The sequence below is a fragment of the Lissotriton helveticus genome, chromosome 5_1 (assembly GCF_964261635.1).
Source record: "Lissotriton helveticus chromosome 5_1, aLisHel1.1, whole genome shotgun sequence".
Lineage (NCBI taxonomy): Eukaryota > Metazoa > Chordata > Amphibia > Caudata > Salamandridae > Lissotriton > Lissotriton helveticus.
The window spans coordinates 663312955-663337921 of record NC_136065.1 but is presented as its reverse complement, the minus strand read 5'-3'; the positions used below and the strand labels follow the sequence as shown (position 1 = coordinate 663337921).

Genomic DNA, 24967 nt, shown 5'->3' with positions numbered 1-24967 from the left:
CCGGATTATGACCATTCTGCATGCACCACATATAGAACCTCTTCCACTTGCATGCGTAAGAGTGTCTTGTGGAAGGACGTCGTGCTTCTCTCAGAATGGACATGCAGTCTTGTGGCAGTCCTAGATGGCCGTACTGAATGACCTCAGGAGCCATGCTGCCAAGTCGAGTGACGGAAGGTTGGGATGGTGAATCCTCCCGTTCATCTTCGATAACAGGTCCGGCCTGCATGGAAGCCTCTTGTGAGGAGACACTGACAGGTGAAGTAGGTCCGTGTACCACCATTGTCTCGGCCAGTCGGGGGCAATCAAGATCATTGTTGTGCACGAGTAGTTCAGTTTGCTCACCACCTTCGGGATCAGCGGAAGGGGTGGAAAGGCGTACACAAATTCCCCTGACCAGTTCATCAAAAGAGCATTCCCTCTCGTTCCTGGTCGGTAGACCCTTGAGGCGAAGCTTGGGCATTTGCTGTTTACGTCGTCCGCGAAGAGGTCTATGGAAGGACGACCCCAAGACTGGAAAATGTCTTCTAGCACTTCGTCGTTGAGAACCCAGTCCTCTTTGTCTTCGAAGTGCCGACTTAGTGCGTCCGCCCTCACGATCTGCTCTCCTGGGAGGTGGACTGCTTGAACAGACAACTTGCGAGCCAAAAGCCAATGCCAGATGCGCTGAGCTTCCAGTGATAGAGTCCTTGAGCGTGTTCCTCCCTGCTTGTTCAAATAGTACATTGTGGTGGTGTTGTCCGTTTGTACTAGAACCATTTCCTCCTGAAGTGAGGGAAGGAACGCTTTGAGAGCCAGGTGGACTGCTCTCAATTCCAGCAAGTTGATGTGGTAGGGGCTTTCTTTGAACGACCACAGACCCTGCACTTGGAGAGGCCCCATTTGCGCCCCCCAGCCTTGTAAAGACGCGTCTGTGATGATCGTTTGCGTAGGAGGAGGCTGATGGAAAAGAACTCCCACCTGCATGTTCTGCTTCTTTGTCCACCACTGGATGGAAGATTGAGCTACCTCCGACAAAGTGATCTGATCGTCCCAGCGATCTGATTGCTGGTCCCACTTGTCCTCCAGATCCTGCTGAAGAGGACGCATCCGAAGTCTGGCGTTCGGTAATAAGAAGATGCATGAAGCCATCGACCCTAAGAGGGAGGCTATCTTTCGCACTTTCTGAGTCCTGTTGCGAAGAACTTGCTGGCACTTGAGCGTTATCGAATACTGTCTCTCCTCCGAAGGAAACACTTTTCCTACCTCGGAGTGTAGCAGTGCTCCTAGGAAGTGAATCTTCTGAGTGGGTTGGGAGACAGATTTGCTGTAGTTGACATGCAGGCCTAGATGCTGACAGAGTTCTATGCATGTCTGGAATTGATTCCTTACGTTGTCTGGAGAAGGACCTTTCAACAGCCAATCATCCAGGTATGGTTATACGAAGACCCCCCTGCGGTGTAGAGCTGCTGCCACCACTGCGACACACTTCGTGAACACCCTGGGGGCCGACTTCAACCCAAACGGTAGGACTTTGAACTGGAAGTGGGAGGTCCCCACCCGGAATCGAAGGAATCTCCTGTGATCGGGCCGTATCAGAACATGAAAGTATGCATCTTGAAGGTCCAGCGAACACATCCAATTCCCCTTCCTGAGATGTGCATATATTTGGTGAAGCGCCAACATGCAAAACTTTTCTTTTTTGACATATAGATTGAGTGTTCTCAAGTCCAGAATGGGCCTGTATTCCGCCTTTTGGCCCTTTTTTCTGACCAGAAAATACCTCGAATAGACTCCTTTCCCCCTTTGAGCCACCAGCACCCTTTCGATGGCTGACTTTTCGAGGAGTGTCGCTACTTCCTTCTTTAGCACTTGTATCTGGTGGCTTGACGTTGGCATCGGAGGAACGAGTGGAGGTAGACGATGAAAACAAAGACAGTACCTATTCTGCAGCGTAGACAACACCCATTGATCTTTTGTAATGGCCTGCCACTCTTTCCTGTGATGTGCAATGCTTCCCCCCACTGGAGTGGACAACGGCGCTGGGGGAAGTGAAGACTCATTGCTTCTGCTGAGGCTTATTGAAGCTGTTGCCTTGGCGCTGATTCCCGTTTCCTTTAGAATTGCGCTTGCCTTTATATTGCGATTTCTGTTGGCCTTGCTGGTTCTGGCCCTTCTGCCAGTGAGGGGTTTGAACCCTCTGCTTCGAAGAGCCCTTGTTGTCAGAACGGAATTTCTTCCGGAATTCCTTTTTCTTTTCAAGCCCCACGGCTTTGAGGGTGTCTAACTCCGTCTTCATCCATTGCATCTCCTCATCAGCACTCGCCCCAAAGAGAGATGTGCCTGAAAAAGGAAGGTTTAGTATTCTGGCTTGAGCCTCGGGTTTCAATGCTGTTAGGCGCAACCACGAGGATCTCCTCGTTGTGATTCCATGCGCATACCCATGCGCAGCCAGAGTAGCTCCATCTGCCGCTGCCCCTATAATCTGATTGGAGACTTGACTGCCCTCCATCAGAATCTCCTCAAAGTCCTTTCTATCCTCCCGAGGCAGTTTAGTAGAAAACCTCTGAAGCGAGTCCCACAGAGATCTATCATATCTGCCCAGCAGAGCTTCCGCATTGGAGACCTTAAGGAAAGAGGCTGAGGTGTTACACACTTTTCTCCCCCATGAGTCTTGTAACTTGCTGTCCTTATCCGGCGGTACCGTGGATGAGGAGGCTACCGCATTGGATTTTTTAGCCGCCGCAATGATTACCGAATCTGGAGGTGGGTCGGACTTGAGGAACAGAGGATCCTCTTCAGGAGAACGATATTTCTTGAGAATCCTCGCTGGGACTGACTTCACTGTAGCCGGAGTCAGGAAGACTTCATTCACCGGATCCATGATACCCGGGACCAACGGCAATAAAGGTTTGGGTGCCGCTCTGTGCTGCAGGGTTTCGAAGATGACCGTCGTTTTGACCTGCGGAGCTGTCATAGGCACTCCTAGCTTCAGGGCTCCCCTGCCCAAGATGCATGGAATGAGAAAATATCCTCAGTTGGAGATATTCTCGAGTGTGGTCTGTTAGAGTCGGAGAGTAATTCCTGTGAGAACGGGTCTCAATGAACTTGATGAGCTATGAGTCCGCCTGGACCTAGATCTTCTCCTATTTGAGCGCGTTCTAGAACGAGATTGCTCCCTGTGGCTAGATATTCTCTTACTTGAGTGCACTCTAGACCGAGACCGTTCTTTGCGGCGGGAGGTTTGATCTCGATACGCCCTCAACCGATCCGCCGTCTCCTTGTCCTTGGCCCAGTGGTGAAGAGGTCTATACCACCATGGGGAAAGACGAACAGAAGGAGATTTATGGGTGCGATCCTTCACTGGCGAACGTGAACGTGGAGGAGGTTGATCCGCTTGATCCTGCTGCGACTTTGCAGGGGACTTGGACCTCTCCCTATCCGAAGAGCTGATTTTCCCGTCCGAGGATCTGCCACTTCGAGATGCCGAGGAGGATGAGGACAGGCTCACCAGTGACCGTCTAGAGGAAGACCTCGACAGACCTCTCTCCTCCGAGACCCTTCTTCTTTTGACGGGAGGATCCTGTATCGGTGATTGTTCCACCTCCGCAGCCGAAGCTGATCCTGGGGAACCCAGTTGAAACCTTAGGGCTTGAGGCTGGTCCAATGACTCACTCTCCATCTCTTGCACCACCTGCTTCAAAAGCGACCTCTCCTGTATTCTTGTAGGAGAGACAATTGCTGAATGCGAGTCGCCCCGCTCCCTGGATCTCCGCAGATCCGTAGACGGTGGCTGCTTCGACGACGAACGCCGATCAGCTAGACGCTCTCTCGACGTCGACCGTGATCTCCTCGAAGCCGATCTTCTCAACCTCGAGTGTCGTTGACTGTCCTTCGACCTAGAGCGTCTCGCCGTTGAAGGGTGCCTGCTCGATGACGACGGAGGCTGCTTTGACGCCGACCGCCGATGCTCTGGCGGCGACGGAGGGTGCCTCGACGCCGAATGCCGCTGGTCTGACTGCGACGGAGGCTGCCTCGACGTCGAACGCCATTGACTAGGCGTTAACGTGGGCTGCTTCGACGTCGATCGACGATGTGTCGGCAGAGGCTCCCTCGACGTCGAACGACCACGACCAGTCGTCGACGGAGGTTGTCTCGACGCCGAAGGTCAGGCGTCGACGGAGAATGCCTCGACGTCACAGCATGACGATGCTGCTTCGACGTCAGTTGGCTCGCCGTCGAGCTCTTCCGCTTCAACGGCGATCCACCCCTCGACGCTGTCTGTAGCGGAGGTACCTTGCTTTTCGACACTGAAGACGTCTTCTCCGTTGCCGTCGACTGCTTCGTCGACGCCGATCCCGACGCCGAAGGTGAACAAGTCGGGACTTCTTTCGACGTCGACCGCGTCTTCCGACTTTTCTGCTTCTTGGGAGATCTTCCTCTCTCAGAAAGTCCGTAAATGCGAATTCTCTCTCGGTCTTTGAGAGTTCTGGATGTTAAAACCTGGCAGTGTTCACAGGTTTTTGAAGAATGAGAGTCTGGTAGGCACAGGATACACACTGAATGAGTGTCAGTCTTGGCCATCTTCCTTCCACATGAAGGGCATTTGTCAAAGAGGGAAGGCATTTTGACGGACAAATCACCTTTTTTAAGCCTAATAAGGTAGCAGAAATACCCTAGGTCTAAAAGACGTCGAGTGAAAGTAAAAATTGTAGGTGAATAGGAATATTTTTTTGACAGAAAGTCAAAAAGAAAAGGAGCTGTTTCACCAGGGTCCTGACTGAAGGAGCCGGAAAGAACAACTGACCTAACTGTCACCCCTGAGGCATGATGGGAAGCCTGGGGTCATGGCTGCCTTAAAGGCACGGTGCCAGTTTTTGTTGAAAATGGTTTCATTTTCTATGCTGTTGTTTTGCAATGCAGCCTGAGGGCTAACAATGTCTATTTATAAATGTAAATGTATTGCGACTTATATAGCGCACGTATCACCCGAAGGTATCAAGGCGCTTGCTTAGGGAACCCATCCTGGTATTCCCCTGTGAGATACCCCAGCAGGGTATCCACAAGGTGAAAGCCAGGCATCCCGCCACGAGGGGCCGTAGTGGAGATTAAGCAAGCTATTGCCCAGAGTCGCAGAGTGTGACCCCGTGAGTCGAGTAGGCACCGGAGCGAGAATTGTCGAGTCCGTGGAATTTTGAGCCCGAGACCCGCCGAGGCGGGGAATCGAACCCTGGTCCACAGCCAATCTCAGTTTCCGGGTCTGCCGCCTCTAACCACTGAGCCACGCTTCTCCACAATCAAAGCAATTTTCAGGATTTATGAGTGGTTTTACTCATTAAAACACAAAGTTCAAGGGATATTTGACCTAATGTGTTTTTTGTTTCCTTACTAATTGCAGTACATGTACATGTGTTTACATTGTTTTAGCCTCAGTTTTGGAGCTGCATTGGTGTGAGAAAAATAATATATGTACGTACATATATGTGGAGCGAGATATATGTGTTTTTTACATATATATTTTTTTATTGTTTCCGGGGTCCCACACATGGGCGGGAATATTCAGTGCTTATGACTTTGATGAGGTTCCCCTGGAAGAGAATTAGCCATGTTGTACGGACCCAATTAAGACATAAGACCAGTTACCTCTCGGATCCATGAACCACATCAGAATATATACCTTCAGATGGATAACATCAACTCGATGAAGGAATGGGAAGAAGCAGACTCTGCATGTCTTGTCAGAAGCAAACCTTCCCCCCAAACAACTCTGAGGATTTGTTCCCAATCAGGACTTTCCAATCAGGACAATAGCGGGTGAACACCTCCATGACATGGTAAAAGAAAAATGTTATCTGGTTCAATTCATGAAGAAAGCAGGAATGAAATTTCAAAATATTCTGGAAAAAGCCAATGCCATTAAACACAAGACTGTGACCAAGGAAGCAATTCAAGTCAGAGTAAGACCATGCTGCATACATAAAGCACAAAACAAGCAGTATGACAAGCAATCAGGCCAAAGCTATAAATGGGAATAATGAAACCTTTCCACTATGACTGGGGTTTGCCCATACTTTTGGTTCCCCGTCTTTCACCCATTTTTAAAATTAGTATTTTTTCTGCTCACCTATGCTTCTTTTATTACAACTCATTTGCCGAGCTCTGCTTGCATACCACAGTATCTCCTCTTAACCCTTTGCTAACTCTGCCTCCACCAGATTTATCCACCTTCTTTTCTGCTTTATTACCGTTTTACTAACTGGATATTACATTTTGAAGGTGTTTTGGGGTTTGTTGTCTATTGATTTTGACCTAAGCGTATTTCTCTTAATTTGTTTTCAAATATTTGGGTTTTTGGAAATGGGTTTCTATTTCATTTTAGGTCCAGCATTCGAGACCGCTAGTATAAACTTTAGTACATACTTATATGTGTATGTACTTTGTGGGCTCTGGAGATCAGCCCTAGGACTTGTCTGCTTCCGCTTAGGGACTTATTTTCTGTTCAACTGCCTCTATTTATCTTTCTTAATAGAAAAGGACCAGTAGAGGTCAGTAAAATACCAGAATTGCTTTCTGCTTGTTCAACTGCCTCTATTCAACTGTCTTGATAGAAAACGACTAGTAGAGGTCAGTAAAATACCAGAACTGCTTTCTGGTGAAGGACTTTCTTTTTTAAAAAATTTCTGGCCACTGCCTCTATTTAACTTTCTTGACAGAAAACGACCAGCAGAGGTCAGTAAAATACCAGAACCACTTTAGCATTCTCTAGATTCCAGTCCATAGAAATTGTCTTCCACGAGCACCAGTAGACAATAATATTTTTTTCAAATGTTGTATTTTCAGTGATATGACCACCGGAGGCCCTGATTTTATATTAAAAACAGAGCTTTGGACTATACCGTTTCCCACTGAAAGGCAATATTTCTCTCCATGCATTCCCATAACTGGCATGTCAAGCAGTTTGGTGATTACTTTTTCTTCATGTTAAAGAACAGTAGATGTTTCAGAACCCTAGCTAATGTGCTGCATAGCTAAATACATATAAGGTCCCAAAGGCGAGACCGATTGCATTGCAAATGCTTGTTTGCTCTATATCACACCCCTCAAGAGCAGTGGATAAACGCACTCAGGTAATATATACTATTAGCCCATTTATTGCTGAAAGAAATAAGGCTGGTTGAGACTGAACAAGATACTGGAGATTAATGCACAAGTTACTACTTGTGTAACGATATATCTGTAAGAGACATTAGTTAGTATTAGATTCCTTACCTTAGAATATCCCCAGGCGTCAGACTGGATCCGGAAATTTTTGCGTAGCAGTACCCTTGCGCGTCGGTAGGCGTCGTCTGCGGCTCCGCGTCCGTCGTCGGCGTCGTGGGCGCTGTGATGACGTCGTCGGAGTACTTAGACGCTGCCTCCGCGTGCTGGGGTCAGTTCTTAGACACAGCTTTTCCGCGCCAGAAACGCAGAGCCATGTTAAAAACCAACACTGGTGCCATTGAAACTAGGGCCCTGAAAGGGGGTAACCCTAACCCTAGATATCGGTTCGCAGAACGGGGAGGATGGGTGGGTCGGTAAGGAATCTAATACTAACTAATGTCTCTTACAGATATATCGTTACACAAGTAGTAACTTGTGCATCTGAAAGAGACACGTTAGTATTAGATTCCTTACCTTAGAATAGATACCCCAGCAATACCAACCCCGGTGGTGGGTCTGCGAACCAATAATCACACCAGAAAGTCCTGGAGGACGGAACGGCCAAAGAAGCCATCCCTCCGGACTTGACTGTCCAGGCAGCAATGTTCCCTCTGATTTTTTTCCTCTGTGTGCGGCAGTGTAAGGTCTCTGTGCGCTGCAGCCCAGGCTATGTGCGCCGGGAACCAGATCGCAAGTGTGGGTGCAGCGCTAACTATCACTCCAAATTTTTGCCTAAAAAAGTGAAAGGGCGGTGCATTTCCACACCTGTAGCGGCACATAAAGTGTCTAAAGGCAGGTGTTCAATTTAGACTCCAATGATGGTACCTTAAGATTTTACTGAAGATCCTCAACTCGAGCACTGTTCATAGGGTGGAAAAATATTAGGCGCCTATACAAGATCACATATATACAATACACATGGATATGGCACCAGATGAATCTGGATGTGGGCGGCTTCGAGAAGCCTATAACACCTTCGCTGTTGGGCACATTCCCCCACTGTGCTGGGGGGAGGGGGGTCACGCACAGCGGCCCCGTGCTCATGACGAGCTCAGCTCGTCATGCAGCACAGTGCTCGTGTGCTCATGACGACCTGAGCTCGTCATGAGCATCAAAGGAGTTAAATACACAAAGTGCAAGCACTGGGTCTAGCCTCAAAATGACCCTGACGCCTTTTCTTATTTTCCGGCTCCTGAAACTACTGAGCTTAAACACGGAGTTGCATAAAACCGTGTTCCAATTCTACCCCGCAAAATTCTACCCAGCATCACCCAGCTTTTCAATGAGGTGCCTTACACAGTGTTTGGTTAAAGTTAGAACACCCTTTCAAGCAATAATATAGTAAATTACCTATGACACAATTCTGTCCTGAGTCACTATCAGGAAAGTGTATTTGTTGTGCTTGATCCGATTAAAATGGAAAAGGTTGAAAGAGAGGCGGCTTTCAGAAAGGAAACAGTCTATTGTGATTTAATGTGTAGTTCTCTGCTCATATTAGTTTGCTTTGCTTAATTTTTATTCTTCTTGAATCTGTACATTTGTGAGCAATAAAAGGTTCACACCTTTCAATTGTTGTCTAGTACCAGTGATCACGCATGTTCAAGTGTTAGTAGTTGAACAGTGGTTTTTGAAGGTAGATGTGAAGACGTCTGTTTCAAAGAAAATCTTTGCAACACCATGTATTGCAAAGGAATTGGTCACTCTTCGGTATGCTTGAAGTGGGGAAACATCCTTTACAACGAAACTTTTACAACGCAGTGCTTTTACAACGCAGGTTTTACAACGAAAACCATTACAACGCATTGCACTGGGGGGCGCTCTAGGATAGGGAATAGTTTTAATTTACTATCCAACACCTTCCCTACTATCCACGGGGACTGGAGTTGGAATAGTAAATTAAACTATTCACTATCCAGCACCCCAAAGCGCTATGCGTTGTAACAGCATGCGTTGTAAAAACTGCGTTGTAACAGCATGCGAGGTAAAAGCATGCGTTGTAATGTCATACATCCCTTGAAGTGTTATGTAGATGCATTTTTTATTTCAGAACAATTTTATATGTAAAAAGGAAACATCATGAAAGGCAATACAAGATTTGTAAAGTATACACAGGCAACACATACTAAAAGCAGATGTGAAATCACAAGTTCTACAGTTTAACTTGCAGTGCTAATATTGATTAAAGACTATGTTAATTCATTGTTATATTGGTTATGGATCAAAATATTGTTGGGAAGCAAAATATTGAGACGCATCAGACATAAGTATAGAAATGTCACACAAACACAAGGAAAATATGAAAATGTCACATAAGGAAAATTAAACTTGCCAGCTATCTTTTGCTGGAAAGAAAGCGGCACTCATAGTTGTTGAAATGTCACTAATAATTACACTGAAATCATGAAAAGGTCACACAGAGCAATGTGAAACCTTGACAGCTATACATGTAATTTCTATATATGTTTCCCTCCTCTTTATGGCGTGATTTTGCTGGCGAGAAAGTGTTACTTACAGCCCTGCCAAGTACAATGCTTCAGGTGTTAGACTAACGCACTTCAGTGTGGTGGTCCTCACTGAAATGCAAATTCACGCACAATAGCCATAGCATCTGCCTCGGCTGTCAAGCCATAACGCCGCTATACTGAAACTGGAGTGGCAGCGCGAATGTGCGAGACCGCTGCTCCTGGTATGCTTTGCGGGCTGCTAGCTACAATGTATTAGTTAAAATAGGAAGTAATCCTCAGAGCTTCCTGAGCATTACGCAAGACCTGGCAATGCCAGAGCAGTACTTACACCGCAGTGCGGTAATTCAACCATAATCATGAATGATCCCTGCCACCGCCGAGATCCAAACCCACGGACCCGTGGTGGCCGTTGGAGTCCAGAGCACGCACTGTGCAGCTGCTGAGTACAGAATACAGCCCGGGTGGCACGTTTGCCGAGGGAGTCATTCGTTGTGGTCAGGAGGACTCTGCTTTCTATGATTTGAAAGAAGGCAAAGCTCTGGTAAAATAGGCTCGTCAGTGCTTGTTGGTAATTGTGCTCGCTTTTAAGATGCATGCATTTATTGAATATGCATACTTAAGCTCATGGTATTTAGAGAAAAAAACGTGCCTTGGTGTTAAAAACATTCCCAACTTCAGCCTAATCAATATCTAATCACTAGTGTATGATATTTATTGATCCAGCTAGCTCTTTAGTGGGGCGATCAGTGCCCCAGTTGTACCCCAGCAGAGCCAGAGGACAGGGCCGCAAGTCACTGACTCTGTGACCCCTCCCATGGAGAGCAAACAAAGACTTTAACATGTGAGGGGTGCTCCCTTTAACCTTTTGCAGTAACATTTCTATACCTGAAGCGTAGACAACATTTAACAGTATTTAACATTATTCCTGCTGTGGTGAATATTGTATTGTCTTTCTATATCTCAAATCTTGCTGGCCACAGCCCACTTTCTCCACCTGTGGCGCCAGCAGAACGCCACCAAGCACCCTCTCTTCTTATGCTGCTGTCTGGCTGTCTTTTGGCTGCCTCCAATGCCACCTCATTGCAAACACGTCCCTCAGCTGGCAATTACCAGAACCCCTCGGGTGATCCAGGCAGGCCCCTGTGTTATGACCGATCGCCTGTATTGACCGTAACGCATCCGGTTCTGGCCAGGGGCTCTTCAGGCCCCCAGGGCACGCTGGCAAAAAGATACCGCCCTCCACTGGGTCAGCCCTCCTACACACAGCCTCCACTTCAGAGTCTTTTCCTCGGGGGCCTCCGCACTAGTGCCTTGCTGCAGGCCTCACACAACTTTGTTTCTGCCGCTAGCCCCCTCTTCGGCTCTCTGTCCTAACCCATGTGGGGGGACCGCAGATGCCCACTATTAGCAAAGGAATGCAGACTCAAACACAACATGTTCTTTCAGAATCATCTGAAAGAATATGTCGCGCTTGAGATTGCCACATTACTTTTCCTAATAGTGCACAGCTGCGGAGCAGATTGTTTTTTTTTATTTTTTATTTATTTATTTGATGAGTTTTATACAGTGGTGGCTAGACCCGGAGGTATCAGGGCGCTTTACATAAGAAACAGCGAGTTGCAAGTTACACAAATATAAGATAAGTTGATTTTTCATATTAAAAAAGGCATTCTGAGCTGCAGGGGGAGTGATGAAGGACTATCTGCATGGAAAAACGAAAGAGAAAACAAGTCTGAGTTAGAGTGGAAGGGAGGGGTCAGGGACCAGGATGTCAGTCAATCAAACGAGTATATTTGTAGAGCACTTCTCGTCACCCCTGAGAGTATCCTGGAGCTGAATGTAGTTGAAGGAATCAAACAGACTGATGCACCAGAAGAGAGGAAGAACAAAAACTCTGTTTTGCAGCTATCAGCAAGAGGGTCTGTAATGCCGTATAATGACAAACATTGCGAGACAATCTGACATGTGTGACAGGGAGGTGCATTGGAACAAGCAGAAGGTAATATTTCATTGTTTTTAAAGGAATACCTACTATTTCTACAGTGGTCTGCATCATAGTTTAGGCCACAATAAATACGGAGCATGGGAAGAGGACAGTTGTGAAGGGCGAAACGCCCGAGAGGTGCAATCTTCTGTTGCCTACAGTTTAAGTTTTTTTAATCCAGACAGCGGGGCAATAGGTGTGGTGTTTTGCAACCAGCCATAAATTATATATACTCTTTGGAGGCCGCTACGCAGGGGCTGGGTGCAACAGAGTATGGGTGGAGTTATTCTCTTAACAATGAGATGGGCAAACCCTATGAATGAATGCACAGAGATGGCATTTGATGTCTGGGGTAGCACAAGAACAAAGTATGGGAATTACATTATGAAATCAACCACAGCACCCGTCTGAGGAGTCTACTCGAGTTTGACTGGTACAACTTATAGAAAAACACATTAAACAAAAAGATTTGATATTTGTTCAAATGGGAACAGCCTCTAAGAATGCGCATAACACAGCCTGTCCATAGGAGGGGGCATTATACCAACAAAAAAACGTGTGTTGCTGAGGAAGCTAATAATGGCGGTCTGAGGCTTTTGAGGAATGCAGTATTACAAAGTTCTAAGATGTTTTATCAAGGATAAGGGATGCACACCTAATTTTCAACAATTTTTCGTTTTTTCTTCCAACTTCCTTGCCATTAGGTTTGTGATAGCGTGCAGATTGGTATGTGGCATGCCCAAATGCCACCAGGTACGACCTAGACAATTACAAATGGGACACATTCATGCCCCAGCCAAATGCACAGCAGCAGTGTTTATTTCATAAAAACCCAATGCATTTCGGGCGACACAGCGCCCTTCTTCGGGGGTCACTGAAAAATGATGAAACATTTACCAATTAGTCATCCATTCACGGTAGTGCATTTTACATAAAATGAAATCAACACACTGGTTTCTACAGAAATGTAATCTAATAGTCATCTGTGATTTCTGCACTTGTGGCTCATGGTAAACTTAACTGAAACTCTTGGAGCATTATCAAATTAATTCAAAAGTCACCCCTCCCCCGAAGAAGGGCGCTGTGTCGCCCGAAATGCATTGGGTTTTTATGAAATAAACACTGCCTAAGATGAGCCTGGCATTAATCGTATTTATTGAAGAGGTCCGGATGGGCACTGAATAAATATAAGAAACTTGAAAATAAGCCATAAAATATTCCAGACGTGGATTTCTATAAAATGGAGCATGAAGAATTCAGCAAAAATGGAGAAATTAATAATGGTCGAATATAAGATTTGGAGTAAATGGTTAAAGTTTTGAATGCCGCAAGGGCGGCGTAATGCTGTGCATTTGGCTGGGGCATGAATGTGTCCCATTTGTAATTGTAAAGTTCTAAGATGACCATGCATAACACAGGCAGACGTGTGAGAGTCTTGTGCACGGGTATATTTGTTAGCCAAAATTATACATCAACATCTCTCACACGTTTAAATCGACTGCAATCAATGTTGTACTCCCCAGGTTAAATAGTACTCTAATACTTGTACTTGGGTTACCTTGAAAAGAAAATCCTCTAGACATCCGGAAATTCATTAGCACCTCACCTTAAAGATTCTGTGCCTTTGTAAGAGTATTCATGTTTAATTGCAGCGCATGATGGGGCTGCGATTCACATGAATACTTTCACAAAGCCACAGAATCTGCCCCCAGCTGTGCGCTATTAAGAAAAAAACGCAGCAAGTTCAGGCGTCACTTGCTCGTGTACCCGAGCCCTCCCTAACCATTCAGGACATGAGGGAGACACTTTCCTGATGCGGTGCGAATGGTCTTAAGAGCTGTGTTGTGTGTGTGCGCTGCAATTGAGACACTACGCGCTCGGGGTGACTTCAGTGTGCGCGCACTCACCCGCGCACGTTCTAGGGAACAGTGGCAGGCAGTAGTGTCTTGCAAACGTGTGCAGCGATGCCCACATAGCTGCCTGGCAGATATCCTGTAAGGGCACACTCCGGCCCAGGGCAGTAGTAGTCGCCGTGGCTCGGGTGGAATGAGCCCGTAATCCAACAGGGGGCTCCTTTCTAGCCAAGGAGTAGCATGCCTGGATACACAAGATGATCCACCGGGAGATGGTCCTCTTGTGCACCGCTTTCCCCTTCTTAGCGCCCACGTAACCAACAAAGAGTTGGTCATCCACCCGGAACTGGCGTGTGCGATCCAAGTAAAATGAGAGCGCATGTTTTGGGTCCAGACGGTGGAGCCGCTCTTCCTCTTTAGAGGGATGCGGTGGCAGGAAGAAGGTTGGCAAGGTGATAGACTGCCCAATATGGAAGGCCGTGACAACCTTGGGCAGGAAAGATGGCTTAGTACGCAACACCACTTTGTCCGGATGGACAGAAAGGAAAGGTGGAGTACAAGAAAAGGCCTGGAGCTCACTCACTCTCCTGGCAGAGGTGATGGCAACCAGGAAAGCAGTCTTCAGAGTAAGAAGGCGGAGAGGACATGAAGTGGCTCAAAGGGAGCGCACATCAGAAATGTAAGAACAAGGTTCAAGTCCCACTGAGGCATCACAAACGGAACAGGAGGAAATGTGTGTGTGATGCCTTTTAGAAATCTATTAACAATAGGGACTTGAACAAAGAAGGTTGATCAGGTTGAAGGTTGATCAGGCAGCCTCAGAAAGGCTGAAAGGGCAAAAAGGTAGCCCTTGATAGTGCCCAGAGCAGAGCCCTGCTGGGCAAGAGAAAGAAGGAAGAGAAGAACCTCAGAGAGAGGGGCAGCAAGAGGATCCACAGCCTTTGCTGTGCACCATGCCACAAATCTGTTCCACCTGCAGGCGTATACCGACTTCGTGTCTCTAACGTGTCTCTTTCAGATATTGTTTACACAGAACGATACTGGAATGTTTCACGCTCCAACTGTGAATTCACTGTAAAAAAACACGAACACTATCTTGAATTATCTGACTTGTGTGAAAACACCTAGCAAACGATGGGCAGTGCTATTGTTCCATCAGAGTAGCTTCCATAGTGATATGAACTTATTTCTAATCCATGCTTTAAATAATTTTCTGTTAAATTGTCCTGTTGCTGCTCATTGTTCACAGCAGTAATGCAAGTGTACTTTAAGAAAACGAGGACACCTAAATATGACAGCTGAAAAAGTACAAATAGAGTCGAACTACAAATGAATTATACCAAACACCTTATTTAGTGAACAATTGGGTCGAGGAAGAAAAATGAGGGTGAACAGAATAAGGAAAAGAGAGGGGGAGAGAGTAGTACAAGAGACAGAGTGAGTTTTTATTTTCCAAGCTTCTGTGATTCATAACTGTTACAGCTTAGGGCTCTTTATGGCCTCCTAGTCATGCACGACAACTTACACGCCTAGGAACAGCAGCTTACCTTTTTTCGGGGAAACCCAACCCTGGTGGAAGGAGGATCATTCCAGCCTTCCACACTTCCACCTATAATAAAAAACAAAATAAGGTAACATCACTTCAGCTTTATTTCTGGTCAATTATCAACTTGTGTGTTTTTCCCTAAACAACTGTAAATAGAATGCTAAACTTCTTTCAGTGATTGTATATTTTCAACATACGTATGGAAATATAATTTAGGTTAAACTACAGCACACCAGTGGCTTGATATTTTGAGCATACTAGGGATTCAACACTCACATTTTGACAGCGGTACTTGTTATGTAATCTTCTGGCTAACTCAGCACCAGAAACACAGTCTGCGACTGATCCCTTTTATTTAAACTGACTTAGGAATATATCAACAATATGTACACCAATCAGATTTGAAACACACCCATTGATCTGTATTTGAGATTGGTGGTGGCATTTTCTGTCTAAAAATAATTTGATTTAAGTGTTTATAGGCATCAAATTTGAATTGAAAGTACAATGGTACTTTTCAACTATGACAATAGACATGTTATATTTCCCTGGATGCTCTTGGACATTTACCATTAGATATTTTCCAGAACAAAACTGACATATCAGGCTGATCTATACCACTAGACTATGGTATACTTCGGCTACTGGAACATAAAATACTCATCCTAGAGACCTAGTAGCAACTAGATGGACCCGGGCAGGTAAAAACTATTGAACTTGCAGCAAAATCAATAATTTAAATCTCTAATTTCTTTCATGTATTGTTCAACCTCTGTAGGTCTAGAATTGGAGTAAAAAACATGTTTTTCCCGTGGACGATAAAAAAAGTGCCCGTAACATCACCACCTTTTTTGTGAAAGATACTCTCGGCAGCACCCTTTTGTATAAGGGAAGCAGTCTCTTCTATCAAGATATTTGTGCAGGGTGGCAAAGTTGGAGAGCGAATGGAAGAGAGCTTCTTCCAAAAAAGAAAGTAAATCTGTAAGATCCAAGGATCAAAAGCAATTATTGACTATTTTTAAGAAGAATTAAGCCACCGAACTGGCATGTCATGGGATGGAAAATGGAAGGACTCGGGCAGCATGTGCAGCTGAAGGACCATAGGAAGGTGATGTTGCTGCTATTTGTCTATATATAGGAGTAGAAACAAATATGGCACCAACATGGACATCAGTTTCAGGGCAGCCGGTTATGAGAAATTTGTGGACAGGGATTTGTGAAAACACTACTCCACTGGAGAGAAGGAACTAAGGTAGCAGCCGATTAAGAGAAGCTCAGTGCTTAGAATGGGAAATAAAACGCAAGAAGGATTTGTTTAAACTAAAAGTTTTGCAAATTGTGAGTTAACACTACATCAGAAATAGGATACATTTTGAGACTCAAAAGAGTAAGTTTACAGAGCAAATAGAAATCACCTTGAACGGTGCCATTGAAAGAGGACAACAAACCTTGAAAGCGATTAAGGAATATTTGATTGCGATGTAACTACAAATTGTGTCTGATAAAGTGAAATTACTCGATGATAAAGGACTTTAGTTTAAAGGTGACCGTACGAATAAGTGAACCATGAATTGGGTACATTTTACAATCTTCTTATGTACGGCACAGTATAGCTGCATTACATTCATTGCTGTGTACAGACCCTTGATGAAAAGCCACATAGGTTTGAAATGCTCTGGGATAGCAACCACAATGTAAAAGGAGGTTAACAAATGAAAAGCAAAAAATATAATAAAGAAAAAAGTAATTTAAGCACAAACAATATTTTGTATAAATTCAACATAATTAAGAAGATGATGCGAAAGTGGCATAAACACGGGGGAATCTTTTGTGCCATGCCTATTGTGACAGTATGCAACAAATCGTTCCGATGTAGGATTATTGGATTTGTCCACCTAACCACATGGGGCTATGTGAGAAGCACAGCAAAACTTTGAAAAGAATAATACAGAAACACATACCAGCCACTTGCAGAACAATGTCACAGTGTGAGGAGGGGGTGGGGCCTTGCGCCAAGAAGTACCTACGAGGCACCTTTGAACCCCACCCCACCTCGCCCCTAAGCCCCCTCCCCTGCCCCCCTGCCAAAATAGCTGGCTGGTGCCGATGACCTGGGGTGATTTAACACCCCTTAATGGACGTGAGTAGATCAAAGCCTCTCGAAATCGAGCTGGAAAACCACTATTTACAGTGGTTTTCAGCTCTTTTCCCCTGCCACAGTGTGATATTGACTCCTCACCGGGAGACCGTGTAATGGGAGCCGATATTGTGTGTCACACTGTGGCACCGTGTGAGTTGGCAGGTATGGAAGGAATATGCTACTTACCAGTATGCATCTGTTCTTGGCAGGTAGAGCTGCAGAGTCGTATACTGTGCATTAGATCGCCACCTGGTGTCGGGCTCGGATGATTGCAGGTTGTTGTCTTCTTGGAAGAAGTCTTTGTAGTCACGAGATAGGTGACTCCTCCCTTGGACAATACTGCGCATTGTCATCGACTCCATCCTCAGATTGTTTTTCGCCATGATGGGAAATGATGGAGTTAGTAGAAGTAAAGATAAAGAAAGGATGTCCATGCATGTGCATCTAATTAAGATGATAACTGGAACGGGTACAAGCCCCGGGGAGGCGGGAGGGCGTATACAACTCTGCAGCTCTACATGCCAAGAACAGATGCATACTGGTAAGTAGCATATTCCGTTCGAGGCATATGAGCTGCAGATCGTATACTGTTCATCGATTGTGCAGCAGTGTCTCCCCTAGCGGTGGTCGCCTGTATCCGTTGCAGTATTCTGAAACAGTGTTCTAAGGACAGCTTGGCCTACTGCAGCTTGCTGCTTGGCTTGCACATCCAAACAATAGTGTTTCGTGAAGGTGTGTATTGTAGACCATGTGGCTGCCTTGCATATAGATATGTCCTCTAGTGGTATATTTCCTAAGAAAGCCATAGAGGCTCCTAGTTTGTCTGAGGAACTGTTAGTGTACGTTTAGCCTTTTGATAGCATATTTGTATACACTTTACAATCCACCTGGCAATTCCCCCCTTAGAGATGGGGTTGCCTTTGTGTGGAGGAGAGAAAGATACAAATAATTGTTTTGTTTTTCTGAAGGTTTTGGTCCTATCTGTGTAGTATAACAGGGCTCTTCTAACATCTAAGGTGTGTAAAGCCCTTTCTGCAACAGAGTCCGGGTTTTGAAAAAACACCGGTAGCTCTACTGATTGGTTTAGGTGAAGAGGAGTAATAACCTTTGGCAGGAATTTTGGATTAGGCCTAAGAACCACTTTGTTAGTGTGTATCTGAAAAAATGGTTCTTGTATTGTGAATGCTTGTATTTCGCTAACTCTTCTGAGAGAGGTGATGGCCACAAGGAAAGCAGTTTCCCATGTTAGGAACTGTAATTCACACTTATGTAAAGGCTCGAAAGGGGGTCCCATAAGTCTAGTTAGGACCACGTTTAGGTTCCATACTGAAGCAGGTGGTAACCTAGGTGGGATTATACGTTTTAATCCTTCCATAAAAGCTTTGACAGCAGGTACTCTGAATAAAGATAGATGTTGTCTATTCTGTAAATAGGCTGCTATTGCTGCCAGATGCAGTCGTATGGAAGAATAAGCTAAATTGGACCTTTGTAGGTGTAGAAGGTAGCAAATTATATTTTGGATGGAAACATTCAGCGGATCAATGTGATTATTGTTGCAATATATTGCAAATCTTTTCCACTTAGCGGCATAACACGCTCTGGTAGTGGGTTTTCTAGCCTCTTTAATTATATTCATACAGTCTGGTGGTAGGTTTAAGTAACCAAACTCTAAGACTTCAGGAGCCAGATTGCCAAATTCAGTTGGCTTGGTTCTGGGTGTCTTATTTCTCCATGGTTCTGTGTTAACAGGGAGGGCGTAAGCTTTAATTTTTGATGTGGAACTAGTGAGAGAACCAGCAGTGTGGTGAACCACGGCTGGCGTGCCCATGTGGGCGCTACAAGTATCAGTTTGAGAGACTGTTGTCTGAGTTTGCGCACTACTAGTGGAATGAGTGGGAGAGGCGGAAAAGCGTACGCAAATCTGCCTGACCAGTTCATCCATATTGCATTCCCCTCCGACCTTGGGTGTGGAAACCTGGCGGCGAAGGTTGGGCATTTTGTGCTCTCGTGGGTGGCAAACAGATCTATCTGTGGATGCCCCCACATTTGGAAGAATGGCTGAAGAACTTGTGGATGTATCTCCCATTCGTGAATCTGTTGTGACTGTCGACTCAACAGATCTGCTATCTGATTGTGAATTCCTGGAAGGTGCTCTACTGTCAGATGTATGTTTTGAGGAATGGCCCATCTCCACATGTTCTGTGCAAGCTGGGACAGTTGCAGAGAGTGTGTGTCCCCCTGTTTTTGTATATAGTACATGGCTGTCATATTGTCCGTCCGGATCAAGACAGCTTTGTTTTGTACTTGTACTTGAAATGTTTTGAGTGCTAGGAAAATTGCTAGCAGCTCTAGATGGTTGATATGGAACAGTTTTTGTTGGTTGTTCCATTGGCCTTGTGTGGTATAGTGTAGGAGATGGGCTCCCCATCCTGTGAGGGATGCGTCTGTTGTGAGCACTATCTGTGGAACAGGCTCTAGGAACGGCCGTCCCTTTGTCAAATTTTTGGTGTTCCACCATTGCAGAGAGCGATATGTACGGCTGTCCACCAACACCAGGTCTGTGAGCTGACCTTAAGCTTGATTCCATTGTTGTGCTAGACATTCTTGTAACGGTCGCATTTGCAGTCTTGCATGTGGCACTATAAAGATGCAAGACGCCATCATTCCTATTAGTCTCATGAACACTTTGGCTTGGAGACACTGCTGGTGTTGAAAAATGGAGACTAAGGTCTGAATGCTCTGTATCCTGGCTGGAAGGATACGCTAGAGCTGTAGATGTGTCTATGGTAGCTCCTAGATACTGATGAACGTGCGAAGGCTCTAGGTGTGACTTGGTGTAGTTTATGGTAAACCCCAAGTTGTGCAGTGTCTGAATTGTTTGCTTTGTGTGATGGACACATTGACTGTATGATTTTGCTTTTATGAGCCAATCGTCTAGGTAAGGGAAGACATGTATCTGTTGTCTTCTGAGATGTGCCGTTACTACTGCTAAGCACTTTGTGAACACTCGTGGTGCTGTTGTGACCCCGAATGGAAACTGCTAAGCACTTTGTGAACACTCGTGGTGCTGTTGTGACCCCGAATGGAAGGACTTTGAATTGATAGTGCTGTCCTTGTATGACAAACCTTAGGTACTTCCTGTGAGCAGGATGTATAGGAATGTGAAAGTAGGCGTCCTTTAGGTCTAGTGTTGAAAGAAAATCGCCTTGTTGTAGTAGTGGGAGTACTTGCTGCAGAGTGATCATGTGGAAATGATCTGACTGTATGTAATGGTTGAGGGGCCTGAGGTCGAGAATTGGCCTTAGTGTCCCGTCCTTTTTGGGAATTAGGAAGTACAAGGAGTAAACTCCTGTTCCTTGTTCCTCTAAAGGAACTACTTGTATAGCATCCTTTTGTAGAAGTGCTAGAACTTCTTGTTGAAGTAGAGTAATATGGTCGGTGGACATTGGACGCTGCCTGGGTGGTATGTTTGGGGGGGTGCTGTGAGTTCTAGGCAGTAGCCATGTTGGATAATTTGTCTTACCCACCTGTCTGTTGTGATGGAATTCCAGACGGGTAGGAACTGCGATAATCTGCCCCCCACAGGGGTGGAATGCTGTGGGGGAGGCAGAGGGAAGTCACTGTTTGCGAGTGGAAGAGGAGCGGTTGTTGTTATTACCTCTACCTCTTCCCTTGTTATTATTTCCCCTGTATCCTCCACTGAAGTAGCTTTTGTTAGAAGAGGTCTGTGTATTTGTTTTAAAAGATGACATTGTATCTGCGCCGGTTTGCCTAGAGCCTCCTCTATAGAAGGAGCGGCGAAAAGAACTTCTAGTCTGTGCGGATTGTAATGCACCCATAGACTTAGCCGTGTCTGTGTCTTTTTTCATCTTTTCTAGTGTGTTATCTACTTCCGGCCCGAACAATTGGTTTTGATTGAAGGGCTGGTTCAAGATGGTAGTCTGTACCTCGGTTTTAAAACCGGAAATGCGTAGCCACGCATGTCGTCTGAGTATAACACTGGTATTGACTGCTCTGGAGGCTGTGTCAGCTACATCTAGTGCACATTTAATTGAGGCATTGGATATTAACTTGCCTTCCTGTATGAGCTCTGTTGCCTGATCTTTGTACTGATCTGGGAGGTGCTCCATTAGCTTTTCTAGTTGGTCGTAGTGCGCCCTATCATAGCGTGAGAGCAGTGCTTGTGTATTTGCTATTCGCCATATGTTTGTTGCTTGTGCAGCAATCCGTTTCCCTGACGCATCAATAACTTTAGATTCTTTGTCAGGCGGGGGCGTGTCACCAGAAGTCTGGGAATTGGCTCTTTTTTGTGCATTAGACACTACTAAAGAGTCTAGTGGCAGATGTCCCTTAATATAGACTGGATCAGATGGTGCTGGTCTGTATTTCTTTTCAATTCTTGGATTTAGTACCCTACAGCGTACCGGGTCTTTAAATATTTCTGGAGCATGTTTAATGACTCCTTTGATCATAGGTAATATTTGTGTAGATCTTTGTGACTGCTAAAATGTATCCAGTAAAAAATCCTCATCAATGGCATCAGAGTGCATTGAAACCCCGTGGTAAAGGGCTGCCCTATTCGTTAAATGATTAAACCCAATACTATCCTCTGGAGGGGAAGGTTTTGTTGGGTAGGACTGAGGATCAGGAATGTCGGGCACATTGTGTGGTGGGAAGCCATACATGTCATCGTCCTTAGGATATTCAGGATTGACATCCTCATCTAAAGGGTATTCTTGTGGTTCTGGTATGTCATTCCCCCACCTATATCATACTCCTCATCAGTGTGGTGTGATGATGCAGGAGATTGAACAGGAGAAACTGTGGGTTCAATGTAAGGAGGGATAGGAGAGGAAGAAGGTAAAGGAGAGGAAGGGTGCATTGGAGAGTTTGCACAGTCCTTCTTTTTGGCAGGAACCACAGGTAGAAGTGGTGTTTCTGCTGGTCTCTTCTTATAAGGAATAGCCTCTACATGTCCAGTCTTTAGATTGATATAGACTTTCTTTTGTTTAGGATCTGGCCTAAACAGTTATTCCTCCTCTGCAACCTTCTTTGGCGTCGAATTTTCCGTGCCGATAGGGGTTGTTTCGTGTGTTTTGCTTTAGGAGGCGTTATTGAGTCCTGTGGCAAATTTTTCGGTGCCGAAGGTGGTTTTGGCTTGGTAGGAGTTTTTGGTACCGAGGTTGGAGATTTGGGAGTGGAGACAGGTCTCGTTGGCCCTGCGGCGTCGGACTCTGGCTTCCCATTTTTATTTTTGGAACCGGAAGGCTTCGGAGTCAGAGCTTTTTTCGGATCCGGTACAGTCTTAGGCTTCGGCACCGATGCGTCTTTTGGTTTGGGTGCCGAAGGATCTTTGTCTTTGTGCACCGAAGGGCGTTTTCGCTTCGGTGTCGCGGAATCCTTCGGTACCGAAGGATGTGTGTGCTTCGGTGCCAATGGAAGAGGTGGAATTGGCACATGTGGTCTTGTCGGTGCCGAGACACCGGAAGGCGTAGTTGTTTTCCTCGGAGCCGAGCCCGAAGGCGGGGCGTCGGAGGGGGTATTTCGGTCCCGCCTGGGCCCCATGGGCGGAGTGCTGACCATTGCCTTTGGTTTGTGTAGTGTCTGTTGTGCAGGGGCAGAGGTACTCATGGGTTGTCGAGATGGAATCAAATCGTCTGAGCCCTCTGCCCCCGATATGATCTGGAGATCAGGCGAGTCTTCCTCGGTGACGAGTGGAGCCTCGTCCTCGGAGATATCTTCGAGTGGATCCTCGTCCTCGGAGACGTCTTCTTCGACGATCTCCTCCTCAAAGATGGCCTCCGGTGCTGGTGCTGATCTCCTCATCTTGTGTCGACGCGCCCTCCAATCCCGAATGGTCTTCTTCGCTCGGAAGGATGCACAAGCTGTGCAGGTCGACTCGTCGTGTTCCGGCGATAGACAGAGGTTGCAGACCTCGTGATAGTCGCTATGAGGTAACTTTGCTCGACATACCGGGCATCTTTTGAATGGAGTCCTGTCCATGAGGCGCCGATAGGCCCAGCGGCCCCGGTCGACGCACCGGAATGTAGTTGATGTCGAAAGTTGTTTATTCGATGTCGATGATGTTGTTATAAAGTTGTTTGCGCTTCAAAGTTGCAGAAAAGTCTTTTCTAGCCGGAGTGGAAAACTTTCATCCGAACCCAATGGCGGAAAAAAACAATCTGAGGATGGAGTCGATGACCATGCGCAGTATTGTCCAAGGGAGGAGTCACCTATCTCGTGACTACAAAGACTTCTTCCAAGAAGACATCAACCTGCAATCATCCGAGCCCAACACCAGGTGCACAGTGCACAGTATACGATCTGCAGCTCATATGCCTCGAACACAACGTTCACAAGAAGGGTGTGCTGCTCACTGTGTATACATTGCTCGTCGTCCTTTTTCATCTCCTCTGCCCATGATTGCATGAAAGGGTTGCTGCTGTTGAAAAAACGCAGTGGTTGTATTCATCCATGCATGCTTGCATGGAACTACAGTGGACCCTGTGAGAGCCGCCAATAGCATTGACAGCATCCAATCCTGTTTGCATGCAATGCTTTCAAGCAGCTATGCCACTGTTGAACAAATCCTTAAAGGAATGCCTGCACCCCTAAAGGAATGTCTGCACCCCTCCGACAATTTCTCTATGGAAATTAAATTAATTCACCACAAAGTGTGATTGCAACTCTCCAGTAGAGAGGAAGCATTGGAAGATTTCAAGGCCGACTTACATGACTTACGACTCTTCTTCAGGAAATAATCCAAATGGTTGGATTCTCTGTCAGATGCATTCGCAAGAATAGTCCCCTTCTTACCTTTAGTACCTGAAACTACCACAGTTATGCAATTATGAGAAGAAGAAAAAACAGCAGATCAGCCGTAGCAGGTTTATATGTTTTAGATGTCAAAATTCCAACAGAAAGAAATGTTTAGGCTGATCCATACGTAATGCAATGCTTAAAGTCTCCTCTGCCATCTCAGTGACATTAGCCTTAAAATCAGGTAGTACCCAAACCATAGGTGTATAACAAATCCACCAACATACATGACTGTGTACTTTATACGAGTACCCACTCACTATCCTCATCATAATCTTACTCATTCTTGGCTATGGGATTCTAAAAAGTCAAAGCATGTGATTAAGTCCAAACTAAATGCTTCATTCTTTGGAAATACTCCAGCATGGACTTCTGCATCCCAAAGGAGTCTGACTCTTTCCGAAAAAAAATAATTCTTTGCCTGGTCTCTTAGGTATGGATTTTATACAAGAACAAGAATTAAGGTTGCTGATGCCATGACCTGGAGGCATCTCTAGTGTCATACATACCAAGGGCACAGGGACTAAAACATAAGTCAAAGTAATACAACGGAGTGAAAGCCAACTACAGTAAAGGAGACAAGACCTGAGGCAATGACTCCAAATCAACCGAGATGGTTTGCAAAATACCAAAGCACGGGCTATCTTATGCTCTCAAAATTGGGAGTAGGGGTGAAAAAAGCCAACACAGCCTTCTGAAAGGCTTCTAATAGAGGAGTCAAGGGGGGTGTGGCCGCCCGGGCACCGAAATGGCCTCTTGTTAAGCGAGTTCCGCCGGCTGTGGCATTAATCGTGACAAATCCTACCTTATTTGCGAGGCATACTGTTTAAAACTACACCGGAGGGTGACGGAGGACCGACGGCACCGATGCATTGATTTTCCAAGCCCAGAAGTGCAAGAAACAGGAGATTTCCGACCCGGAGACTCCGCCGAGGTGCAGCTGAGTTGCGATCCGCCTGCTGTGCAGCCCTGATGGGATAC

General features: G+C 45.8%; 1 protein-coding gene across 2 annotated transcripts in view; it reads right to left on the bottom strand.

Moving 5' to 3' along the window:
- SEC31B (SEC31 homolog B, COPII component) overlaps positions 1 to 24967 on the bottom strand; it is a 1031933-nt gene that overhangs the window by 176867 nt on the left and 830099 nt on the right. For both annotated transcript variants that reach the window (XM_078643061.1, XM_078643062.1), the window contains exon 22: positions 15029 to 15090. In XM_078643061.1, the coding sequence (XP_078499187.1) occupies positions 15029 to 15090 (62 nt within the window). The remainder of the gene's footprint in view (positions 1 to 15028; positions 15091 to 24967) is intronic.